Source organism: Manis pentadactyla, chromosome 14 (assembly GCF_030020395.1).
Source record: "Manis pentadactyla isolate mManPen7 chromosome 14, mManPen7.hap1, whole genome shotgun sequence".
NCBI classification, from domain to species: Eukaryota; Metazoa; Chordata; class Mammalia; order Pholidota; family Manidae; genus Manis; species Manis pentadactyla.
Genome location: NC_080032.1, coordinates 29,459,487 through 29,480,951, shown reverse-complemented (window position 1 = coordinate 29,480,951; position 21,465 = coordinate 29,459,487). Strand labels below are relative to the sequence as shown.

The 21,465-nt window shown below is 54.1% G+C and overlaps 1 protein-coding gene across 25 annotated transcripts in view; it reads right to left on the bottom strand.

Annotated features, from left to right (window-relative positions):
- Positions 1–21,465, bottom strand: part of NCOR2 (nuclear receptor corepressor 2) — a 200,756-nt gene that overhangs the window by 116,076 nt on the left and 63,215 nt on the right. For all 25 annotated transcript variants that reach the window (XR_008993700.1, XM_036921780.2, XM_057491719.1 and 22 more), the window contains 4 exons: positions 17,669–17,796; positions 15,291–15,468; positions 10,106–10,285; positions 6,183–6,296 (listed from right to left, as the gene is read on the bottom strand). Coding sequence is in view for 24 of the 25 variants with exons in the window: in XM_036921780.2 (XP_036777675.2) it covers positions 6,183–6,296; positions 10,106–10,285; positions 15,291–15,468; positions 17,669–17,796 (600 nt within the window). In the remaining variant the exon portion in view is untranslated. The remainder of the gene's footprint in view (positions 1–6,182; positions 6,297–10,105; positions 10,286–15,290; positions 15,469–17,668; positions 17,797–21,465) is intronic.

Here is a 21,465-nt window from a genome sequence, read left to right as displayed (position 1 = left end):
GAAGCAGGGCATGAGTCACTCTCTCCAGAAAGATCACAGGAGGGATACATAGGCTCGGTTTTGAGGGATGAAGAGGAGTTTGTGTGCATTCATGAGGCTCTGTGGGGATCAGCAGCAACTCTCAGGTAGAAAAAGTGGAGCTACCAAACACAGGAAGGGCAGGACTGGAGCAACTAGGCCACTGAAAACTGCCACCTCACAGGGCTGGGCCTCAGTCTCAGAACTGAACCCAGGCCCCATGGTGGCGGATCCTCTCAGAAGCCTGCATCCTAGGAACCATAGCAGATTCCATCTTCCACCACATCCTCAGTCTCAAGAACATGGGCACCAGGAGAGAGCCTTCCTGCAGCCCTTGGAGAGGAGCAGGGAGGAGCTCTCTTCTGACCAGCCAAAGCTGTGGGGAGCCCAGGCAGCTGGGTGCACCCCAAAGCCAGCTCCTCCTCCCATGTCCCATGGGAGCTTCTGTTGTTCCTAACAAGCCTTCCCCACACTCTACTTCGAAGCCCTGGGTGACCCTGCAATTCAGTTTCCAAAAGGTGGCACACCTAAAATTTACCCAGAAGAACCCTGTCAGAAACAGTCCTAAAGATACTGTAACACTGGACGGACAGGGCAGCTGGGGACTGAGAGCAAGGGCTTCACAGCCAGCTGGCTTAAGTTCAAATCCACTTCCTAACCACGTGGCCCTCTTTCAAGTGGAGGGGAGACACCCCCAGGAAAGGAGCACGGCCAGGGAACACAGGTGCAAGCTACAGAGCCAGTCCCGCACCAAAGACTGCCTCTCACCCTCTGAGCTGAAGCTCCTTGCCCCCGGCGAACCAACGCCAGACTCCTGGCCAGGGTCTGTGGGCGCCCACAGCCCAGCCTTTGGCAAGTCACTGCCCCAGGTTGTCCTGCTCAGTTCCCAGGGGACAAACCCAGGACCTCAAGACAGCAGGGAAGGGAGAGCAGGGACTCTGGCCAGGGACCAGGGGGTCAGGCTGGAGTCTCATTCAAGAGACTGCACTCCCTCATGCAGGGGACCCCAGCGCTCCATGTGGCCAGACCTCCTGGTAGCCATGGAGTTGGTGGCTGTGCTTGGGGCACCAAAGATCTTAGTCACCTGCACAGAAAGATGCACACAAGCCCATGGACCCATGTGACCAAATACTGTGCTACATCTCTAAGGGCATGTGTACACACTAGCGACTCATACACACACCCACATTCAAACTTGTGCAGAGATATACATGTACCCAAGTGGACATGTGCATATTCGTGTAGTACAACCACACACATGCCCCACACACAGCAACTTACATATGCATGTCACACAGCTGTACGTGCATGGGTGTACAAATGCACAAAATAACCAATCCTGTGCCCCACAGATGCTGACTCACATGTGATTCACACATACAGTCATCCAGAGGCCCACTTGAACACAAGTGCACATATATGTTCATGGATGTGTAAGCTCAGACAACCATACACCCACACCTACCAAGTCATGTGCACATGCATATAGTCAATACACATGCATGCAGGAACACACACGAGTGATGTGTAAGTGCACGTGTGCCCCCACCAGCTGGCACATATACACACGTAGCCACATACATATGAGCACAGCCATCCATAGTTACATGTACACCCACATACCGGCACACATATACCCCCCAAGTATGCACCCAGTCACAGCTCTCCTCTTACGCAGGGAGACTGAGCCTCGCCCTGTCCGGCCCCCGCCTTCCCTGCACAGACCCCCCACTCTGGGTCCTTAGCCGCCTGCTCTGGCTGAGCACCAGGCTTCCCCCTCCTCATCTCAGGTGGGGGTAGTGTCCATCCAGGAAGCCCGAGACCACAGCCACACCACCCTCCCCTCCACGCCGTGTCCATCTGCCAGGGGTGGTGGCGTTTCAGGGCATCATTGGCCCTGAGGTTTGGCTTCCTCGCCTGCACATGGCTCAAAGCCTCTGTCCAGAGCTCTCATGGGTGTGATGAAGGAGATGCAGTGGCTGAGGCGGAATTCATGGATTCGTGTTAACAAATTCATCAGGACAACATTGTCTTTGGAGAAACCTCTGGACTCCAGGAACTGTGAGGGAGAGCCAGACGCAGGGGCAGAGGTGGGCCTGGAGCAGGGTGCTGGGCTGTAGGATGGGGCTGGACACTGCCCTGAAGGCCCAAGTCACAACCCAGGGTGGGGCAGGGCTCTGAAGCTAGGACTGGGGTGCCTGGACCCCTGAAGTGCTCTACAAGGTGCTTCATGTTCCTGGTTATTACCGATGTATCCATCTTTGTCCTGCTTAGTCCTAATCACATTGTGCACACACTTTACTAGTAAAATGCCTAAAATCCAAAGCAAGAGAGGGTTTGAGTCTTATTCTCTGATGTCCTTGTCACTCGGCAACTGGACTGCTCTGCCTCCATAAATTCAGCCTCCTCACCACCTTTTGAACAGGCTGTAGTCCTCGCCACCACCATGTTCTACCTGTTCCCAGGGGCACCCATTTTTGCAGCCCTAGCTCAAGGCCTGTCTCCTCCAGGAAGTCAACCTCTATCGCCCATGGCCCAGAATTCCTGCGGTATCCACGCCATGCAGGCTGTCCCTCGTTCGTACATCCTTCACTAGTGCTGCCTGTGGCCCTTTCACCCAAAGTCAAAGTGTGAGCATCCCCCCAAGACCCGCCAGGCCTCCACCTCCTATGCCCCACGCATTCCCTCTGAGGATCAAATGAGAGCCCCATGCCCTCTGAGCCTTTGCTGTGACCCCCACCCAAACACCAAGGACCCATCCACTGCTTCCCAGAAGCCTTTCCTAACCCTGGCCACCGCCACCCATCCCCGGGGCCTGCAGCAGCTCTGCTCCTGCTCGGCCATCTGTGCGCACCTGCTCGGCCCCGCCCCGCCCACGTGGGCAGCTCCTGGGAGGCAGGAAAAGCCGGGCTCCGCTGGCTCCCCCTGTGCAGGCTGGCGCCTCATCCATGTGCTCCGAATGGATAATGAGCCACAGTCCAATATGCAGAAAAGCCAGGCGGGCTCTGCCCGGTGGGGAAGCTTCGTTTTCGAGCCAGCACAGCATTTAGAGATAGACCCTTGTCATCCACCTCTCAGAGAAACCAAGCAGGGAAGGAAGGAGGATTAAAATTTAATCCTATTGATCCCCCAAGGGGTGGTAAGTCCTGGCTGCTCCTGCCAAAGGCAGCTGAGGGGCCTCCCACCCACTCAGCCTCCAACCCCGAAGGCTCGGCCCTAGCAGAGGGGATCCCTGCTAACCTCTAATAGGGCAAGGAGCCAGGACACCCCCAAAAGCAGGGGACTCTTATGGAAGAAAATCATTTGTTCAACAAACATATGAGCACTTATTGTGTCCCAGGTACTGTTCTGGGTGCTGGAGACACAGGTGGGGAAAAGGAGGCAAAAATTCCTGTCCTCATGGGGCCCTGCTTATGATAAACAGAATAAACAAATAAAGTATAAATCATGTCCAGTGGGAACAACAGAGGAGAAAATTAAAGCCAGGAACAGAAGAAATGGCGATTGAAATGTTTTCAGGATTACATGGTGGGTCAGGATGGGCCTTGCTGAAAAGGGGGCATTTGAGCACAGAGCTGAGGGAGTGAGAGAGAGCCAGTGGGGAAAAGGAGCTCCAGGCAGAGGGCATAGCCAGAGCAAAGGCCCTGAGGCAGGAGCACGCCAGGTGTGGAAGGAAGAACAAAGGCCAGGGGTGGGTGGTGGGGGTAAATGAAAGACAAGAAGGGGGCTCAGAGACAGTGAGGAGCTGGAAGTCCTCAGGCCAGTGGTGTACCCATTTGTGGTGACTGTGAGTGTGATTCTGTCTCCCCCACCAGAAAGCCAGTGTGAGTGGACGGGGGCCAAGTCACTGCTGCGTCCCCAGTGCCTGGAACAGTGGCAGGCATATACAGCAGACATTCAATCGCATGGTGAATGAATGAACAAGCCAACAGGGTGAGTGAGACGTGCCCACTGAACTTACTAGGCCAGCTCTCACAGTCCCAGGAGCCAGGTTTGAGTGCTAGCCTGCCCCTCACTAGCTGCGAGGCCACGGGCACATTACCCAGAGCTTCAGTTGCCTGGCTCATCTGTAAACTATGGGGGCTGGGGTGGGGGCACAGGGGAGGGCCAGAGACTCCCACACACCATCAGGACACTACTGGGATGAAGTCATTGTAAATGAGCATAACGCCCCGGCCTGAGGTGCAGGAGAGAGGGAAATACCAGTGCTCTGGGACTGCAACATGGTAATTACCAGCCCGGAGTGGGGGGCTACAGGCTGCATGTGCCTGGTCAGCCTCTACTCCCCTCCTCTGATCTCCCCTTGGAAGAAACCCCCTCCTCTATGCAGTCCTACGGTAGGGGTGGGCCTAAGACTCAGCCCTGGCTAATCAGTGTAGTCAAACACCCTGGCCTCGCTGGGATGCAAGGAGGAGCAGGCTACCTACGGTGGTCACCAAAGGCTAGGGAGCCTGGGGCTCCAGCCTGTTAGAGTCTGCTCGTCCCCAACAAGGGCCAAGGACACTGTGGTAATGTCCTGAAAAGCCACCAACTTGCCTCTCTAGCTGCTAGAGAGAACCATGCCTGATCTCCCACCCAAGGATCAGGGAAGGCAGGCAGAGGGGCTGCCTGGGGTGACACAGTCAAGAGCCTTGCCCTTGTGCCCTCTACCACAGGCTCCTAGGTTCAGCTTCATCCTGGCTCTTACTCCCAGCCTCAAATCTCACTTGCTGTGCAATCTCAAGCAGGTCACCTTCCCTCTCCGAGCCTCAGTTTCTGTATAAGTAAAATGGAGAGAATAACAGTACCTGTTTCATATAGGCCTGGAGAAGATTAAGTGAAATCATGCAAAATGTAAACAAGAACAAGAAGAGAAGAACAATGATGACAACAGTAACAGCCCCCAAAGGCACTTGGCACCAGGCATTGTTCTCGGGGCACTACCTGAACCCATTTAATCCCCAACCACTGTACAAGGCAGGTGCTGTAGTTATCATTTTGCAAGTGAGGAATAGGAGTCATAGGAAGGAATAAGGAATTTGCCCAAGGCCATAGAGCCAGGAAGAGGTAGAGATGGATTCGAACCTAGGACACCAGGCTGAAGCACACATGGCCCCTTAGCTCTTCTATCATCATGATTGTTATTAGTGTTACTTGGGGTGGCGGCCAGGGCATAGGAGGACGACCTGCCCTGCAAGGCCCAGCGCACAGCTTCCAGTCCTCCAGTATCTATTGCTTCTATTCAGATGCCCCATCTGCATCTATTGCTGCTTCAGGAGGTAGAGGCATAGTCAAACCATTTGACCCAGTAGTTCCCTGCCTGGAACTATAGCCAAAGGCCCCAACCACGTTTGCTCCAGAGCAGCCATCCAGACCCCAAGACACCAGCTAGTCCCACCTGGACTCGGAGCACTGATCCAGCAGCCAGGGGCAGATCCCATAGCAGAGACAGCTGGGAATGGTGGCCAAGAGCCCTGGGCAGGAGGGGGACAAATGGAGCCATCTGCACACTTCACTGTATGACCTCAGACAAGGAACAGCCCCTCTCTGGGCCTCAGTTTCCTCATCTGTAGAATAAGGACAGGACTCAACATCCACAGGCCCTGAGCACATTTGGAAAGAGTCAACTCTCAGTCATAGAAGCTGAGCTCTCAGAGACTTAACTGGGATAAAGGGGAGCTCACCACCTCACTAGACACCAGTGTCCACTTCAAGGCAGCTTAGGCTCTTGGGGTTCATCCCACACGGACACTCTGCTCTGGGTACCCTGAGCCCCTCCCCCAAGACCAAGTCCCCTCCAGCCACCTAGCAGCTGCCCCCTACAGATCCCTAGGAGCCCCCGTAGCCTGTCACAGACCTGTGTTCAACCATCCCGACTGAGGAATCAGGACCTGGGAGAGCTCATCCCCCACCGACCCCTGGCCCCCAGAGATCCCAATGACCTGACACCCACACTCCTACATCCCCAAGACGGCCACAGTCCGCACCAGTCTGCATGTCTGAGCATAGCAGTCACGGCCACACCGAGATGGGTGCCCCTCCCCTTCCGCTCACAAACCCAGGTCTCTGCATGTGCAGGGGCCAGTGTGGCCCCACCTTACAGACAGGGACACTGAGGCCCGGGGGAGAGCCGGGTCCTTCAAGGCGGCAGCAGGCACAGGGCGGACTGGTGAGAGGGGGCATACCCGGTTTTCGTCGTAGATGATCTGCACCAGGCTCCGGTGCTTGGACTCAATGGGCGGTGGTGACACCGGCTTCTCGGGCTCTGGCGGCTTCGCAGCCTCCTCCTCCAGCTGTTGCTGTGGGAAGGCGAGGTGCGGTGGTAAGCGCCGGGGCGGAAGGAGGCGCAGCCTGTGCTGGTGGCCCCGCACAGGAAGTCAGGCTGCTCACCATTTCCTCTGAGTCACCGCAGGGACTCTGAGCCCTGGAGGGGCCCCAGCTCCCACAGGGATGGGCCCAGGCACTACACACAGCCTTCCTGGGTTCAAATCCTGCCTGGAGAACTAAAAGCGAGGTGAGCATAACCCCACTGGCCTCAATTTCCTCATCTGTAAAATGGGGCTACTCACTGTGCCACCCTGAGCTAGTGCAGGCACAGCAGCGTGGAGCCCAGCTAAAAGCCAGCCATTGCTGCCCATTATTGTCACTGTGAGTACCTTCATCATCAGGACTGGCTGTGTAGACTCTGGAGGTCAACCGTCGTCCAACTATTTCTACCACTTACAAGCTGTATAACCTTGGGAAGTTGCTACACTTCTCTGAGCCTCACTTTCCTCATCTGGAAAATGGGGGTGATTCAAGTTCCTACTGTAGAGCTGGTATGACAGTTAAAGGAGCTGATGATGCAAAACACTCAGCTCCTAACAAGCAGCCTTTCCTCATCACTGTCATTGTCATCTGCCCAAGGTCTTCACACTGGACCCTCCTTCTCCAAACACCATAAAGGACATCCCCTCATGCCACCATCTGCTTTATACCAAAGCGGGAAATTAAAGACCAGAGACCTCAGACATTGGCCAAGGTCACACAGGAGGCCAATGACCAGGTGTGTAATCCAACAGGGCATCTTGAGTGAGATGAGAAAGCGGTTCTCTGCTCATTATGCTCACACAGCGTGCCTGTGACCATGGAGCAAATCATTATGAAGTCAAAAAGGCGGCCAGGAGAAGGACAACAGAGAAAAAGCAAGAAAATTCAGGCCCTGTTTCTGCCGGCACAAAGGCCTGGTGGGTCCAGCAGAGCTGCCTCGGTCCCACAGCATCTCCTGCTGGTGGCTTCCAGAAGGGCAGCTAGCGCTTGGCAAAACCTTGAAACCCCTCCAGAAAGTGCACAACAAAGCCAAGAAATGGTCAAAGTACACAGCGAGAAAAGGGGGACAGGAGGAAGGGCCTCTCCAGTTCACAAAAGTGACCCTCCCTGAGGCACCAAAGAGAATATACCTGAGACGTCCAGAAACCCTGCTAAGAAGGTAACCCAGAACTCTGCCAAGCCCAGATCCAAACTTTGTCATCCTCACTCATCAGCCCTGTGGCCTCATCCAAGTCACTCAACCTCTCTGGCCCTCAGTGTCCTCCTCGGAGGAAGCAAGAGTAACAGTGCCTTCCTCATAAGACTGTTTTGAGGATCAAAAGAGATGATGCATGAAAAGTATGGGCTGCAGAGCCTGATAACAACCTGCTATTGAATGCAAAGGCCATAAAAAAAAAGAAAAATGGAAAACAGCAAGTGTCGGCAAGGACAATTGAGAAACTGGGACCCTTGTATATTGCTGGTAGGAATGGAAAAGTTTGGTGGTTTCTCAAAAAGTTAGAGCTCCTGTACAATCCAGCAGGTCCAATCCTGGGTAGAGACCCAAAAAAACTGACCACAGGCCTCAAACACATACTTGGAACACAAGCAGCTTTACCCACAATAGTCAAAACAGACCAAAGTCCATCAACTGATGAATAGATTAGTAGAATGTGGCCCAGGCATTCAATGGAATGTGATTCAGCCATAAAAAGGAATGAAGTCCTAACAAAGCTGCACCACAGACGCACCTTGAAAACATGATGCTGAGTGAGACACCAGATGCAAAATGTCACATATTGTGTGATTCCACTTTCATGCAAAGTCTGCAACAGGCAAATCCAGAGACGGAAAGCAGATTAGTGGCCATTTGGGGAGGGATGAATGGAGTGACAGCTAATGGGCATGGGGTCTCTTTTGGGGTGACGGAAATGTTCTAGAACTAGACAAAGGAAAGGTTGCACAACACTCTAAATGTGCTAGATGCTAGACTGTTCATTTTAAAATGAGAATTTTATGTTGTGTGAATTTTAGCTCAAAAAAACTGCCAAAACAATCTGAAAAAAATCTATCATTGAGGGCTGCCCTGGGCCACCTGGTTTCCAGCCACAGTCACAAACATGTGCATATGACCTGAAGCTAGCCTGGAACTAAAGGTGTCAGTACTCCACTGGCCTTGCAATGCTGCCTGACTCCAGCCAGGGCCCAGCCTTTTCTGGGGACACCTGAGCTGACATCTGGGAACCCACCTACTTCCCCCCAGGTCTGAGGCAGCTGGTGGACCCTCACTGACCAGGCCCAGCCACCGGACCATCCACGTCCTGCTCCTCCATGCAAGCAGTGCCCTGATGCCCTCTTGGCATTAATGCCCTGGCTCCCCTGCACATCCTTCAAAACCCACTCTCATGACCCTTCCAGGAAGGCTCTCACCTACCTTCACTTGCCCACAGTGGCCCTTGACCCTACTTGAAGCCCATACTTCCATGCCTAAAGAGCACTAGGTGGGCCCCTGCTTTCCCCAGGGGCAACCCAGACACCCCCCAGGGTGAAGGCAGTATCACACTGACTCAGTCAACAGTTTCTAATGAACACCTACCATGTGCCAATATCGCTAGAAGCATGTGGTGAATGGGGGATGAGGACCCTGCTTTTACACTGCAGCTTGAGAAGACCACGATCTAACAGAGCAGGACATGTGTGCATCCAAACGGTGAGGCCACCAGGCTGATAGGATAGACCAGGGCGGCAAAGTTCTCCAGTAAAGACCTCGAGAGTAAATATCTTGGGCTTTGCTGGCCACACAGTCTCTGTTGTGACCACTCAACTCTGCGAATGTATCAGAAACAGCCACACAGACAACATGTGAACAGATGAATATGGCTGTGTGCCAATAAAACTTTATTTACCAAAACAGGCACTGAGCTGATTTGCCTGGATTTGCTGATCCTGGGAGAGAGGATGTCTGGGGATGAGGGCTCCTGTAAAGGCCAGGGGTCCCCCCTGTAGAGACCTGAAGATGCCAGGGAGGGAAGCAAGAGAAGAGCTGGGAAAGGGCAGATTATCAATTAGTTATATGCCAATCGATATTAAAAATTAGTAGCATAAATCTTAAATCTTTTATATTAACTTTTTTTGGTTTTGACAGTTACAGGGAGGATTTATTTTTGCCACACGACTCTGTTCCCTCCTCATAACCCTATGAGATGGTGCCAAGCCTGTGCCCATTTTACAGACAAGGAAACTGAGGCTCGGAGACATGAATGTTCTGAGGCAGAGCTAGGAGGCTCAACCCATTCTGATTCCAGAGCTGGCGCCAGGGCCAGGGCCAGGATGTTCCCTTCATTATGGATGAGGACAGTGAAGCACAGAGAAGTAGCGCCCCACCCCACAGCCCCAGGAACTGGCAGAGATGAGACACGAAACTGGACAGCCTGGCTGCAAACCCTGACCTCCCTCAACCAACTGTCCCCGTGCTGCCTAGTACAGCAGCCACATGTGGCTATGCACATGTCAATTTCATTTAATTCAAATTAATTAGAAGTTCAGCTGCACAAAGTGTGTTTCAAGTGCTCAACAGTCACGTGGCTAGTGGGTATTGTTCCAGACGTGCAGATCTAGAACATTTCATTGCAAAAGTTCTGTGGGACAGCACTGCACCCTCCAAAATAGCACTCTAATCCAATAATCGTAAAGGGCACAGAAACGAGCCAGCAACGGGCAGGCTCGACACGTGCTCACTACTCCTACTCTACCGTTATCTTCTCAGTCACACTGCCACTGGGTGGGAAACTCAGAGGCACCAGCGCCCACCGGCCCACACCTGCTTCTTCTTCAGCTTGGAGATCTGCTGCTCCACCATGGTGATCTCGCGGTCCACCCGGTCCATGTTCTGGATCAGCTCCTCCTTGGAGAGCCGTGGAGGTATCAGCTCCAGCTCAGGGTCGGCGTGGGGGGGGCTGGGAGGAGACACTGGCTCCAGCTTGCCAGTCAAGCTGCGGTCCTGTGGTGGAGAAAGAACAGGCATGGGATCAGCACAAGGGACACCCCCAGTCAGTCGCCTCCCATACACCCCATTTCCAGCCATGACTTCAGCCCGGAGCACACTGGACATCTGTCATGACAGTCCCCAAGTCCCAAACACAGGTTGCTTACCGACCCATCTCCCTACCTTTACCCCCACTGGTCCTCCGGCCAGGAAGACCCTTCCCAGCCCATTGCCGTTCTCCAAAGGTCAGATCCTTTATAACCAAATGGAAGATTTCCCCACCTCCCCTCAAGTCATGAAGGCTCCCCTCTTCCCTTTTCCCATAACACACCTCTTATTCCACTTACCCCACTGTGTCCGCCCACAGGTTCCAAGACCCCCATATCACATCCCCCAAGGCCTGGCCTCAGCTGACCCTCCATGAACATCGCTCAGTCCAAACCAGCAAGTTACAGACTATCACGTACAGTGCAAACACGGGTTTGTAAAGACACAAACACACAAGAAAACAACAAGCACGGGATGTGGAGATGCTAAAGCAGTTACAGGGCAGTGGGGGAGGAGGTGGGCATTTTCACTTTCTTCTTATTATTTTAACAGTGTTTTTCTGCTTTTCCCTCAATGAGGGCTACTCTTTGTGTAATAAAGTTGCTTTCAAGAAAGTGTTAAACGAGGGAATCCTTCACGGGGTTAGTCAGTGGCTCCTTCACCCACCAGCTAAAGCTTCCTGAGCCTCCAGGCTGTGCTTGAGAAGGAGAGGGGGAGAAGGAGGCAGGGGAAACTCAGTCCTCACCTCCAGAGCCCTCCCCTGTGTGGCCATGGGTTCAAATCCCCACTGCCACCTCCCAGCAATCATGACCACAAGCAGATCATGTGACCGCTTCCTGCCTCAGTTTCCTCATCTGTACCATGGGACAACTCCCACCTCCCAAGCTGCTGATGTTGGGGTGAGTTAGTAAGTGCAAAGTGCTCAGAGCCTGTCAAACTGCAAGGGCTCCATGAAACCAGGCTCCGGGCCTGGCAGCGTGGGCAGAGCCCAGCGCCCGCCTGTGCCATCCTCAAGGCCAAGCTGGCAGCTGCTGGCAGAGGAGGCCCTGGGAGAAGCTCCAGGCTGCCTCCTCCCACCCCTAGAGCAGCTGCACCCAGAGGACAGAGGACACATTATTCTCTGGAACAAATGCAGTCCTAGGGGCTGCCAAGTGCCACCACCCCCCCGCCATCTCGGGACCAGCAGAGGCCAACCATCACATTTGCACCCCTCGTCCTCTGGGTCTTGGTCCTCCCCCCAGACATACAGACCCCCACAGGGCCCACAGGGCCCAAGGGGCTCAGGATCACACTGGGCTTGCCTCCTGGCCTCATCATTTCCACCTAAGGCATGGCGAGAGGTGCAGCTGTGGCTTCCAGGCCCTCCACACACCCAGAACCATCAGGGGAAATGTAGAAAAAGCCTCACGTCTGCTCATGGTGGCCTCCACGTTGTTCAGGCAGGGGATCGAGAAGGGAGATAAGAACAAGAACAGAATAGAAACAAGGGCTGTGGACAGATAGGCTCAGGGGGCCAAGACACTTCAAAAACTGTGAGACCAATTTGGGAATAATTCTCAAAAGCAATATTAGCAAAAAGAAGCTTCTTTCCCCAAAGCTGGCAGGGGCAGCACAAGGGTTGGAGGAAGGTGGCAACTGCTAGGAACCTTTGGAAAAGTTGCTGGAAATTTTCCTTAAATTCTGGGTAAAAGCCATCTCCAATGGGTTCTTCCTTAAGGTTCGGGCTTAGCTTTTATTCTCACCAGAAATGCACAAGTGGGCCCATCTATGGCTGGATGGATAAATAAATTGTGGTCTATCCATCTGGTGGAATATGACTCAGCTATAAAAAGGAACGAAGCCCTGACAATTGCCACAAGGCAGACGAAGCTGAGGACACAATGCTGAGTGCAAGAAGCCAGACACAGGAGGCCACGTCGTGTAATCCCATTTATATGAAACGCCCACAACAGATAAATCCACAGGGGGACACACAAGATTGGTGGTGGCCAGAGGCCATCAAGGGGGCTAGGGAGTGACCTCCATAGCACGGGGTTTGCACTTGGAGAATGAAAACATCCTGGAAACTAGTGGAGGTGGTGGATTCGCCATACAGTGAATGTACAAAACAGCAATGAACTGTTCACTTTAACATGGTTAATTTCATTTTACATGAATTCCACCTCAAGTTAAAAAACTCCACACCCTGGGGGCAAAGAGTGCTTTCTCTGGTGCTGTGTCTTCCAGGAATGGGACCAAGGGTGCCTGGCTATTGGGCTCCAGACAGTTCTGATGGCTGCAGGCCTTCATTTCAGCCCAAAGCTACAGTACAACAAAAAACCAATACTCCGACCAGTTGCCAGGTAGCCACTGGCACCGTTTCCCCATCAGATGCCCATGGTGTAAAATTCAGGCCAACGTACAACAGGAAAACCATTATGCAAAATCAAAGGGATGGAGACAGCAAAGGCTCAAGACTGGAAGCCCCCCAGCACACCCCCTTCCCCACAGCTTCAGGAAGGAGCATCCAGCCTCAGGCACTCACAGTCTGCACTCCTGTCAAATTTTGGGGGGTGGGCATGGGCCCTAGTCAAAGGCAAGGAGGAAAACAACTTTGGAATGGAAACATGGAGAGGGAATGCTCTCTTTTTGCTGGCCTTGAACGTGGGAAGACAAAGGGCTAGAGTCTCAAACTGCTTTCATGAGAACACACCAAGACCACGTGGAGGATGGCAGTCAAGAGATGGACAGAGACAGGGACCTGGTGACACGTCACCTGATCAAGCCGTGCCTGAAGTCAGTAAACCTAGATTTCAGTTACATGAGCCACAACTCTGCTTCAGTCCGTTTGACATGGGTTTTCTGTCCCTTTCAGCTAATAGCCAGAATAGACAAAGGGACTTTCAGAAATGGTTCTGTTTATGATGATTCTAACATCCCCTAAAACAAAGTTTGGTGAATTCCAAAGGAAGCCTCTGATACCACAGGATTCCAGAGGCTCCAGGGCAGGGAAGCACATTATAAAACAGAACATTTTTATATAAAAAAGGAACACAGCTGAGGCAGGGGAAGTCGGGGGGGACTGTAAAAAAAAAAATCCCATGGAATTCCTGTCTCATGCATACAGCTGAATTCCACACAGCAGAGGCAAAGAGCATCTGAACAGTTTCAGAGTTGTGTTTCTCCCCTGGCTTCTTTCCTCGCCCAAAGTTTGCTCAAACTTTCCAAATGCTCTCAGCAGCCTGGAGCAATTATAGTAGCTGGTCCTGCCAGGCCCCACTCTGGGCCCCCATCACTCCCCCAACCCCAGGGTCCAGAAAGAGGAGAAAAAGACACACAGACAGACATAGACATACACACATACCCAGTCAGAGACATACACACACACACACACACACACACACACACAGACAAGGAGACTGAGAAAGATCCACAGAGGGAGAGGGAGCACCCCAAGGGGCTGTGAGGAGCAGAGGGACAGCAGACAGGAGCACAGAGCACCGAGAGGCATGGACACCCTCAGAAGAACCCTCAGGCCAGGAGCTAGTCTGGGCAGGCAGCAGAAGCCCAGTGGGGGCTGGCCAGAGACAGCCATCAGCCTGTTCTTGGAGCAGAACTGGACACACTCCCGGGGCATGGCCCACTGGAGCTTCTGGCCCCTATGAAGGAAATCAGCCTCGGTGGCATGGTCCTGAGCTTCCTTCACCTCCCTCCACACCCCCACCCCCATCAGTCCAAGACCCACTTCAGGAACCAGCTTCTCCAATGGCAACACCCCTCCCAGGAGGCTGAGCAGTCAGGAAAGGAGACAGACTCAGGTACTGTCAGGAGCTGGCCAGCACAGGGAAGAGGGGCGGCCACTCAGGACCAGAGGGGAAGCCGGCAGCCTGCTGGGCAGGGTTGGGTGGCAGACCTGGCTGTCTGGGCTTCCCTGCCACTCCCGCTCCCCAGGGGCTATGGGCAAATGGCTACCACTCTGTCAGCCTGACGCCCCCTCTACAAGGGAATCAGAGATGGGCCTTTATTGGGCTGGGAAGGACAGGGAAGGACACTGACGCCTGGCATGGCACCGCCACATAGTCAACACTCACTTAATGTTAACCTGTCATCATCACAACTGCCACCCCGGGAATGCCCCTTCTGTACCAGCCTCCCAACAAAAGACCCACCTTTAGTCCCATCTGGCATCAGGCATAGAAGAGGACCCTGCAGGCCCAAGTGGGCCACTTCCCTGCCCTGGCCTGGTTCTCAGTCCCCTCCCACCCATCCACTCCCCTGGTGCTGCAGGAAGACGAGTGCTGACATCACCCAGCAGCTGGGAGGCCACTAATGAGCTAATGTGTGCCCCCGTGGCTGTGAAGAAGCCTAATGGAACTGCTCAGCACATGTGGAGTGACATCCATCATGCAGCCGGCCATGGGTGAACATGTCACCTGGCCACAGTCCCAGCCCTACCCCAGGCATGACAGTGAAATAACAGGTTCAGAGGCAGCCGGTGACCCTGGTGTCTGACGCATGTGGGCCGCTGGCTGTGATCCTCAACGACAGCCCCCATCAGCTTCCTCCATGTGAAATGGAGGCCAAATAAGCTTACAGCCTCCACTGTCCTAAGGTCACCAAAGCAGCAGGGAGACGTCCCACAACTGCAAACTGAAGGTACTTAACCTATGCACATTCTCCCCCAACCTCTTAGTTCAACTTTGTGTTTTAAAGAGGAGTGACATGGAAGAGCCTTCTGGGGCCTTGAGGACATGGCAGCCCCACAGGCTGGACACACTGAGGGGAGATGTCCCTCTCCAGCCAAGAAGTGCCCCGCAGAGCCAACCTCATGCCTGGCTCTCCTCTCGCTACCCATGCACACTCTGTGCTCTGCTCTACATCCCAGTCTGTGCACAGGCTGTGCCCCCAGCACAGCCTACCTTCCCATTTCCCTCACACCCAGTCCAACTGCGACAGATACTCAATGGGGCCCCAGCTGGGGGCCAGACCCCACCTTGGACAAGTCCTCAGAGCCCCCGGGTGGGCCGGCGGCCAGCAGGGGTGAGGGCCGCAGCAGCGGGTCAGACAGCAGCTCCAGGCGAGGGCGCTTACTCTCAATGAACTCCATCTCTGACTTGCCCAGCTCGGGCAGGTACGAGTGGGACTCAGGCCGCAGGTGAAGCTCCTGGGACCTGCGGGAGGAAGGTCACATGCATCATGCCTGCTCAGCACGTGCTGTGCACTGCACCTTCTTCATCCCCAGGTGGGGGTGCCCACCTGTGCAAGGGCACTCAGCAAGGCAGGACTCAAACACAGACCTGCCTTCCTTCAAGTCTACATTCATGACATTTATAGGAAAAGGTGGCTCTCCACTCCCTCACCATGATTGTGGCCCACAGACCAGTAGCATCAGCCCACCTGGAACTGGTAGAAATGCAGAATCTTGATAACACCCAGGATGCTACAGGCCCATCACCCGCCAGGGGCAGACATCACTAGCTGATCACAGAACTCTTGCTGCTAAACCAGGCCTTACCTCCTCCTCAACTTGTCCTGGCCACCTGGTGCAGAGATAGGAGCTATCCAACTAATCACTCCTGATGGGCTCTCCTTCACCCTACTCCCTAATTTGCAGAGAAGGAAACCGGCCCAGGGAGGACATGGCCTTGCCCAAGAAAGCTCAGAGGAGCCAGGACCTACAGCTACTGCTCCCTACCTGGCTTTTCAAGTTGACACATTTTCCAATAAACTCAGAATAGAACCCAAACTCACTCCCGTCCCATCCAGACCCTGCCGGTCTAGCCCTTGCTCACCTCTCCCACTGCATTCTGCTGCAGGGCCTTGGCACTTCCTAGGGACCTGGCTGGACACACACACCACTTCTTCCTGTCTCAGTGCACACAGCTCCTCCTCCTGACAGTGGTCTACTGCCCACCCACCACACCCTGCTGTCCACCCATTCTTCTCTTCTTTGCAACACTGAAGGTTTGCTAGTTGGTTCATGTATGTTTGCTGGTTCCTCCCCTACCCCAGAAGGTCTGCTCCCTGAGGGAAGGATGCTCATCTGTCTTGTTCCCTCCTTTATCCCAGTGCCTGGCACACAGCAGGTGCTCCATCAGCGCATGTAGGCTAAACAAATGCATGACTGCTGCGTGGGCTTCGCCAGGAGGGCAAGGCCCTGCCCCCAAGCTCTCCTCTCCCAAGGGTCCTCCAGCTCTTCTCTGCCCATCTCAGAGCTAGCAGCTGCACAATCACAGGGGGCCTGCAGGAAGCATGTGGTTTTTTCACTCTAACATGAAAAATGCACTGTGGTGGGTGAAAGAGTGTCCCCCTCAAAATTTATGTCCACTCAGAACCTCAGAAAATGACCTTATTGGGAGACAGGGTCTTTGCAGATGCAATTAAGCTGAGAAGAGATAGTGCTGGGTTAAGTTGGGCTCTGAATCCAGTGGTGGGCGTCCTAAAAGCAGAGGACACTCAGACAGAGGGGACAGCCCGTGGGAGACAGGGGCAGAAATGGGAGTGATGCAGCCACAAGCCAAGAGGCCTAGGGTTTCCGGAAGCTGCAAGAGGCAAAGAACACAGCCTTCCCCAGAGCCTTCGGAGGGAACACGGCCTTGCTAGTGTCTTGATTCCAGACGTCTGCCCTCCAGAACTGTGAGACGATAAATGTCTTGTTATGGCAGCCCCAGGACACTCACACAGGGTGCCGAGGGCACGCTGAGCTGGGCCTCCTCATCGCCCCTGGTGCTGCGGCCTGCTCAAGCCCACCTGGGGGCACGGCCTCCCTGCTGTGGCCCTGGGATGTCTCCAGGGAAACATGGCACTGCAAAGGGCTCAGGGCTGGTCTCTGGAATTCCAGCCCCAGTGAGTAAACACCGGCCACCCTCAACCTCACAGCCCCAGCAGGGTGACAGAGGAGGAGCCAATGGGACGGGCCTCTGGGCCAGCCCATCCTCAGGGCTCCCCCCTGGCTCCCACAATGGCTCCACACAGCCCAAAGGAACTTAGAGTGGAAGCCATAGCGTGTCCCTCCAAACTCAAAAGTCACCCACAGTTCCCATGAAGGAGGAGACATGTCCCTCTCAACTAGTGACCCGGTCCTGCACCCCCACATCTTGGCTGTCACGCCCCCCTGCCTGGGCCACATACCCAGTGACACTGAAGGACCATGAAGGGAAGTCTAAGAGCCATGTGGCTCTTCCCTGCCCTTCCCGATCTTGCCCCGAGTCACAGCTGCACCAGGACAAGGGCAAACACACAGCCCAGCCCAACCCCCAACCCCGTACTGTGTAACTCGACCTGCAGCTCTGCTCCAGAATGGGCTTCTGTCTCCCCATCTGGGAAAGGCCTCCACGGTTCTGAGCAGCAGGCATGAAAGCCAATCCTCACCTTTCATTCCCGGGCTGGAATTCAGACAGCAGTGAAGGCCTCCTCCTCTGGGGCTGGATGATGGAGCTGGGAGACAGGTGTGAGGTGTAGTCACGGGGGTGGTGCTGGTACTCGAGCAGCCCGACATCCTGCAGCAAGAGCGTGGAGAAATGAGTGCCACCAACACAGGGCAGCACAGCCCGTCTGTAGTCACGTCACGGAAGCAGCGAGGCACACCCACCCGCCCTGCCTCGCAGGTAGCACTCCTTGAGCCAGTCTCCAATGAGCAGTGGCCCAGAGCGATGTGGGCCTGGTGCCTGGACCCTCACTCACAGCCACGCTTGCACATGCAGCCTCTGTGATTACACCCTTCTCCCAGTGAGGCACCCAAGCCTGCCTGTCAGCAGAGACGACTGGAAAGAGGTACCGCCTACACGTCTACCAAGGGCACTAAAGTGAACAGGTATCTGCGTGAGACAGCAAGGCCCAGCACCACACACCAGGGGAGGGGTGAGCGGCACTGTGAGGTTTGAAGACCAGGTTCCAAAATAGTGCCAACTGGAGATTCCCCCATCTTATAAAAGGAAAACCCACACTTGTGTGTCAAATACATAAGCACAGATCAAAGTCAGAAGGAAAAGCTTCAGGCAAAACCCTCCTTCCTCAGTAAAATGCCATCCATTATCTATTATCTTCTGGGAAAAACTTAAAAACATTAACAATTTAGATATACCCAGATTATTAACTACACTGACTTGAGACACAGTAAAAAGTTCTTTAAAAAGAGACAGAAATAAGTCTTTCAAATGAGTAAACAAGATCAGCTTCACGTATCAATTCAAATCAATTAGTTCTGTCTGCCTAGAACACTCAGTTATACTGTGAGTGGCAATCAATTAGTGATATCTAAGACTGGTAAGGCTTAGGACAGAATGGGACTGTAGGTGATTCATTTTATTCTTGGCACCTTTCTTAATTCTTCCAATTTTTCATAAAAATCTAGTCATTCTGTCACTTTCTGGCTTCTTTTTTTTAAGTAGTTATTCCTACAGAGAATGAGATGGCCCCAGGTAAGTGTGTTGGGGATGTATGTGTTTCAGACCCTCCAAAGCAAGTATAAAGAGGCCAGGGGCTAGTGAGGATGAGTAACTGGAATCTGTAGGGACCCAGTCAATCTCAGAGGCTAGACATGTTGAGGGAAGGACCTCCCTGGGCAGCCCACTGTGGGGACCAAAGGCTGCGAGATCTCAGACTGGGGGTGCCTGTCCATCACTCAACCCTCTGAGCCTCAGTTTCCTCGTCTTCAACATGGGAGCCTGATGCAGAGGGAAGGAGGCCCCTGTGCCTCCTACCACTGATCCCCTTCACACTTCTAGGTTTTCCCCCAAGGCTGGTGGCAGATTCTAGAAGGCAGAGAAGGGCTCAGCCATCCCCCACACCCTGTAATGTCTAGCACAAGGCACCAGGTGCTTGCAAAATAGGAGGGGCGGGGGAGAAGAAAGGACTCAAGGGAGGGAGAGCAGGCCTCTGGGATCATGTTGGCAAGGCTGCCAGGCAAAGATCTCCCATGCACACACACAGAGGTGTGAGAGGAAATCAGCAGGGCTTGCAGTCTGCCAGAAGGAAAATTCTCTCCACTCGGCTCTTTTGCACAAAAGCAAAATGAGCAAACCCACAGAGAAGCAGGCAATCCAACCCTCAGGAGCTGGCCTCAGCATGCAGGTGCCTGGGACTGCAACAGAGGCAGGAAGAGGCCTGTGGTATGTGTGGTCCAATGGGAGAGTGAGGAGGTCACTGCACAAACTCTCTGGCCTCAGTTTCCCGGTTGAGAAGCCAAGCAGGATAGCTTGTCGGTAAAGTCCTTTCAAGGAGCATCTTGGGGGCCATTCTGCAGTGTCCACACTAACCTCCACCCTAGGGCCTGAAGCCAGTCTCCAGGGCTGGGTCCAGGGACCCCCATGGGTGCCTGGAGGCTCTCTACAGGAAGGCAAGAATTGGGGAGACCCCAAGGGGGGCTATTGTAGTCACATGAGCGTGGAGTGGCAGTGGCTATGGTCAAGACAGCTCCCACCTCAGGACTTTTGTACATGCTGTTACCTCTACCTGGAACATTATTTAGCCAGATTTCCATACGCCTGTCCCTCTAGCTCCCTTCAGGTTTCAGCTCCAATGTCTGCCTCTGAGTGAGGACTCCTTCCTTGACCCCCAACTTCAGTGAGGACTCCTCAGCCTCAGCCATCCCTCCCTGCTCTTTGTTCCCCAACGAGAACATCATCTGCCTGAGGCAGGGACACTCCTCTTCACAGCTCCACTCCCAGGGCCTAAGAGCACTGGCACAGGAGATGCCTAACAAGTGTTTGCTGAGTGAATGAATGAGTGATGCTCCCAAACCACCCCCTGGAGCTGTCCCCAAGGTACCAAGAACTGAGACAGAGGAGGGGCTACAAAGCTGAGGGAGAGACCACCCCAGGCAGCATTTAAGATATAGGCCAAGGCTCCAGCAGTCCGACCTGCCTGCTCCCCCTCATGTGCCCTGTTCCCCTCTGGCCCAGGCAGTTCCCTGCTCCCTTAACCCAGGCTTGCTGAGTGAACCCTGGCTCAGGGCAGGGCTGCTCCCCATGAGGCCCGCTACACTGCAGGCCCTTTGGAGCTCAATGATGCGACCGAGGAATCCGAGAGCATGGCTGGCATGCTGGCCTCAGCCTCGGCTGTCCCCGTAAACTGGGTCACGTGCAGGAGGGCTACATATCGGTTAGTGACAAATTGGAAATTCATCAGACAGGTCCTTCCCACAGAGAGTTTGATAAGCACTAATCTAGGGCAAGAGTCAGCAAACAGGGCCCAAGGCCAAAGCCAGGCTTGGCACAAGGCCACGGACATTCCTTGACGTCATGGCTGAGCTGTTCTTGCGTTAAAACAGCAGCAGTGCTGGGTAGTCATGACTTGGCACCAAAAGCCTGAAAAATTACAGAGGTCTGCCCTTCCTCCAGAGGGCAAGCTCGAAGCAGGCCCTGCGGACTATACATCAAAGCGCACTACCAGCTAACGCTGTTGCCACAGTAACAGTGGGGACATCAAATCACCGCCATCACTACTTGGTCTCAATGCATGCTGAGTCGGCCTTGGCACTGTGCAAGACCTCTGCACACCACATTTGCCCCTGATGCTCAGGCCACAATGCCCATACTGCAGACGAGAAAACTGAGGCTGCCCACAGAGCTTCATGAGCAGCCCAGTGTCACTCAGCAAATCGGGAAGAACAGGGATTCAAAGCCACATCTGGAGGTTCTTCTGAGCTCTGGGAGACTGCCCATCAAAGCAGCTCTGTGCCCAGAGTGCCTTGAAACAACCACCCTGCCAGCCCTGGAGCAGGAGGGCGTGGGAGAGAGAGTGTGGGAGACAGTGCAGGAGACAGTGCGTGGGAGAGTGCATGGGAGAGAGTGGGGTCCCAGGAAGGGCACCGGTCACTGCATCCAGGCCCCTCCCCTGCATCCCAGCACCCTGCCTCAGCTACTGTGCAAGGAGCTGGGACACCCAGGATCCCACCTGGCCCTTGAACGGGGCATTTGTCTTTCCATGCCTCAGTTGCACCTTTCCTCTGCCCTCTGTCTTCCAAAGACTCAGAAAAGGGCATCATGTCACAAACCCTGCCTGCAGAATGGGCTGGGGGAAGGGGGCTGCCAGGGAGGGACCTCCAATTACACACCCAGGGTACCCAGAATCCTTGCTCTTGCCTTTCAGGTGACAAGTAGGGGTCCCCAGCTGGGCTGCCCCAGCATGAGGCAGGCTGCTCCGAGATTGGGACCCATGGCTGCCAT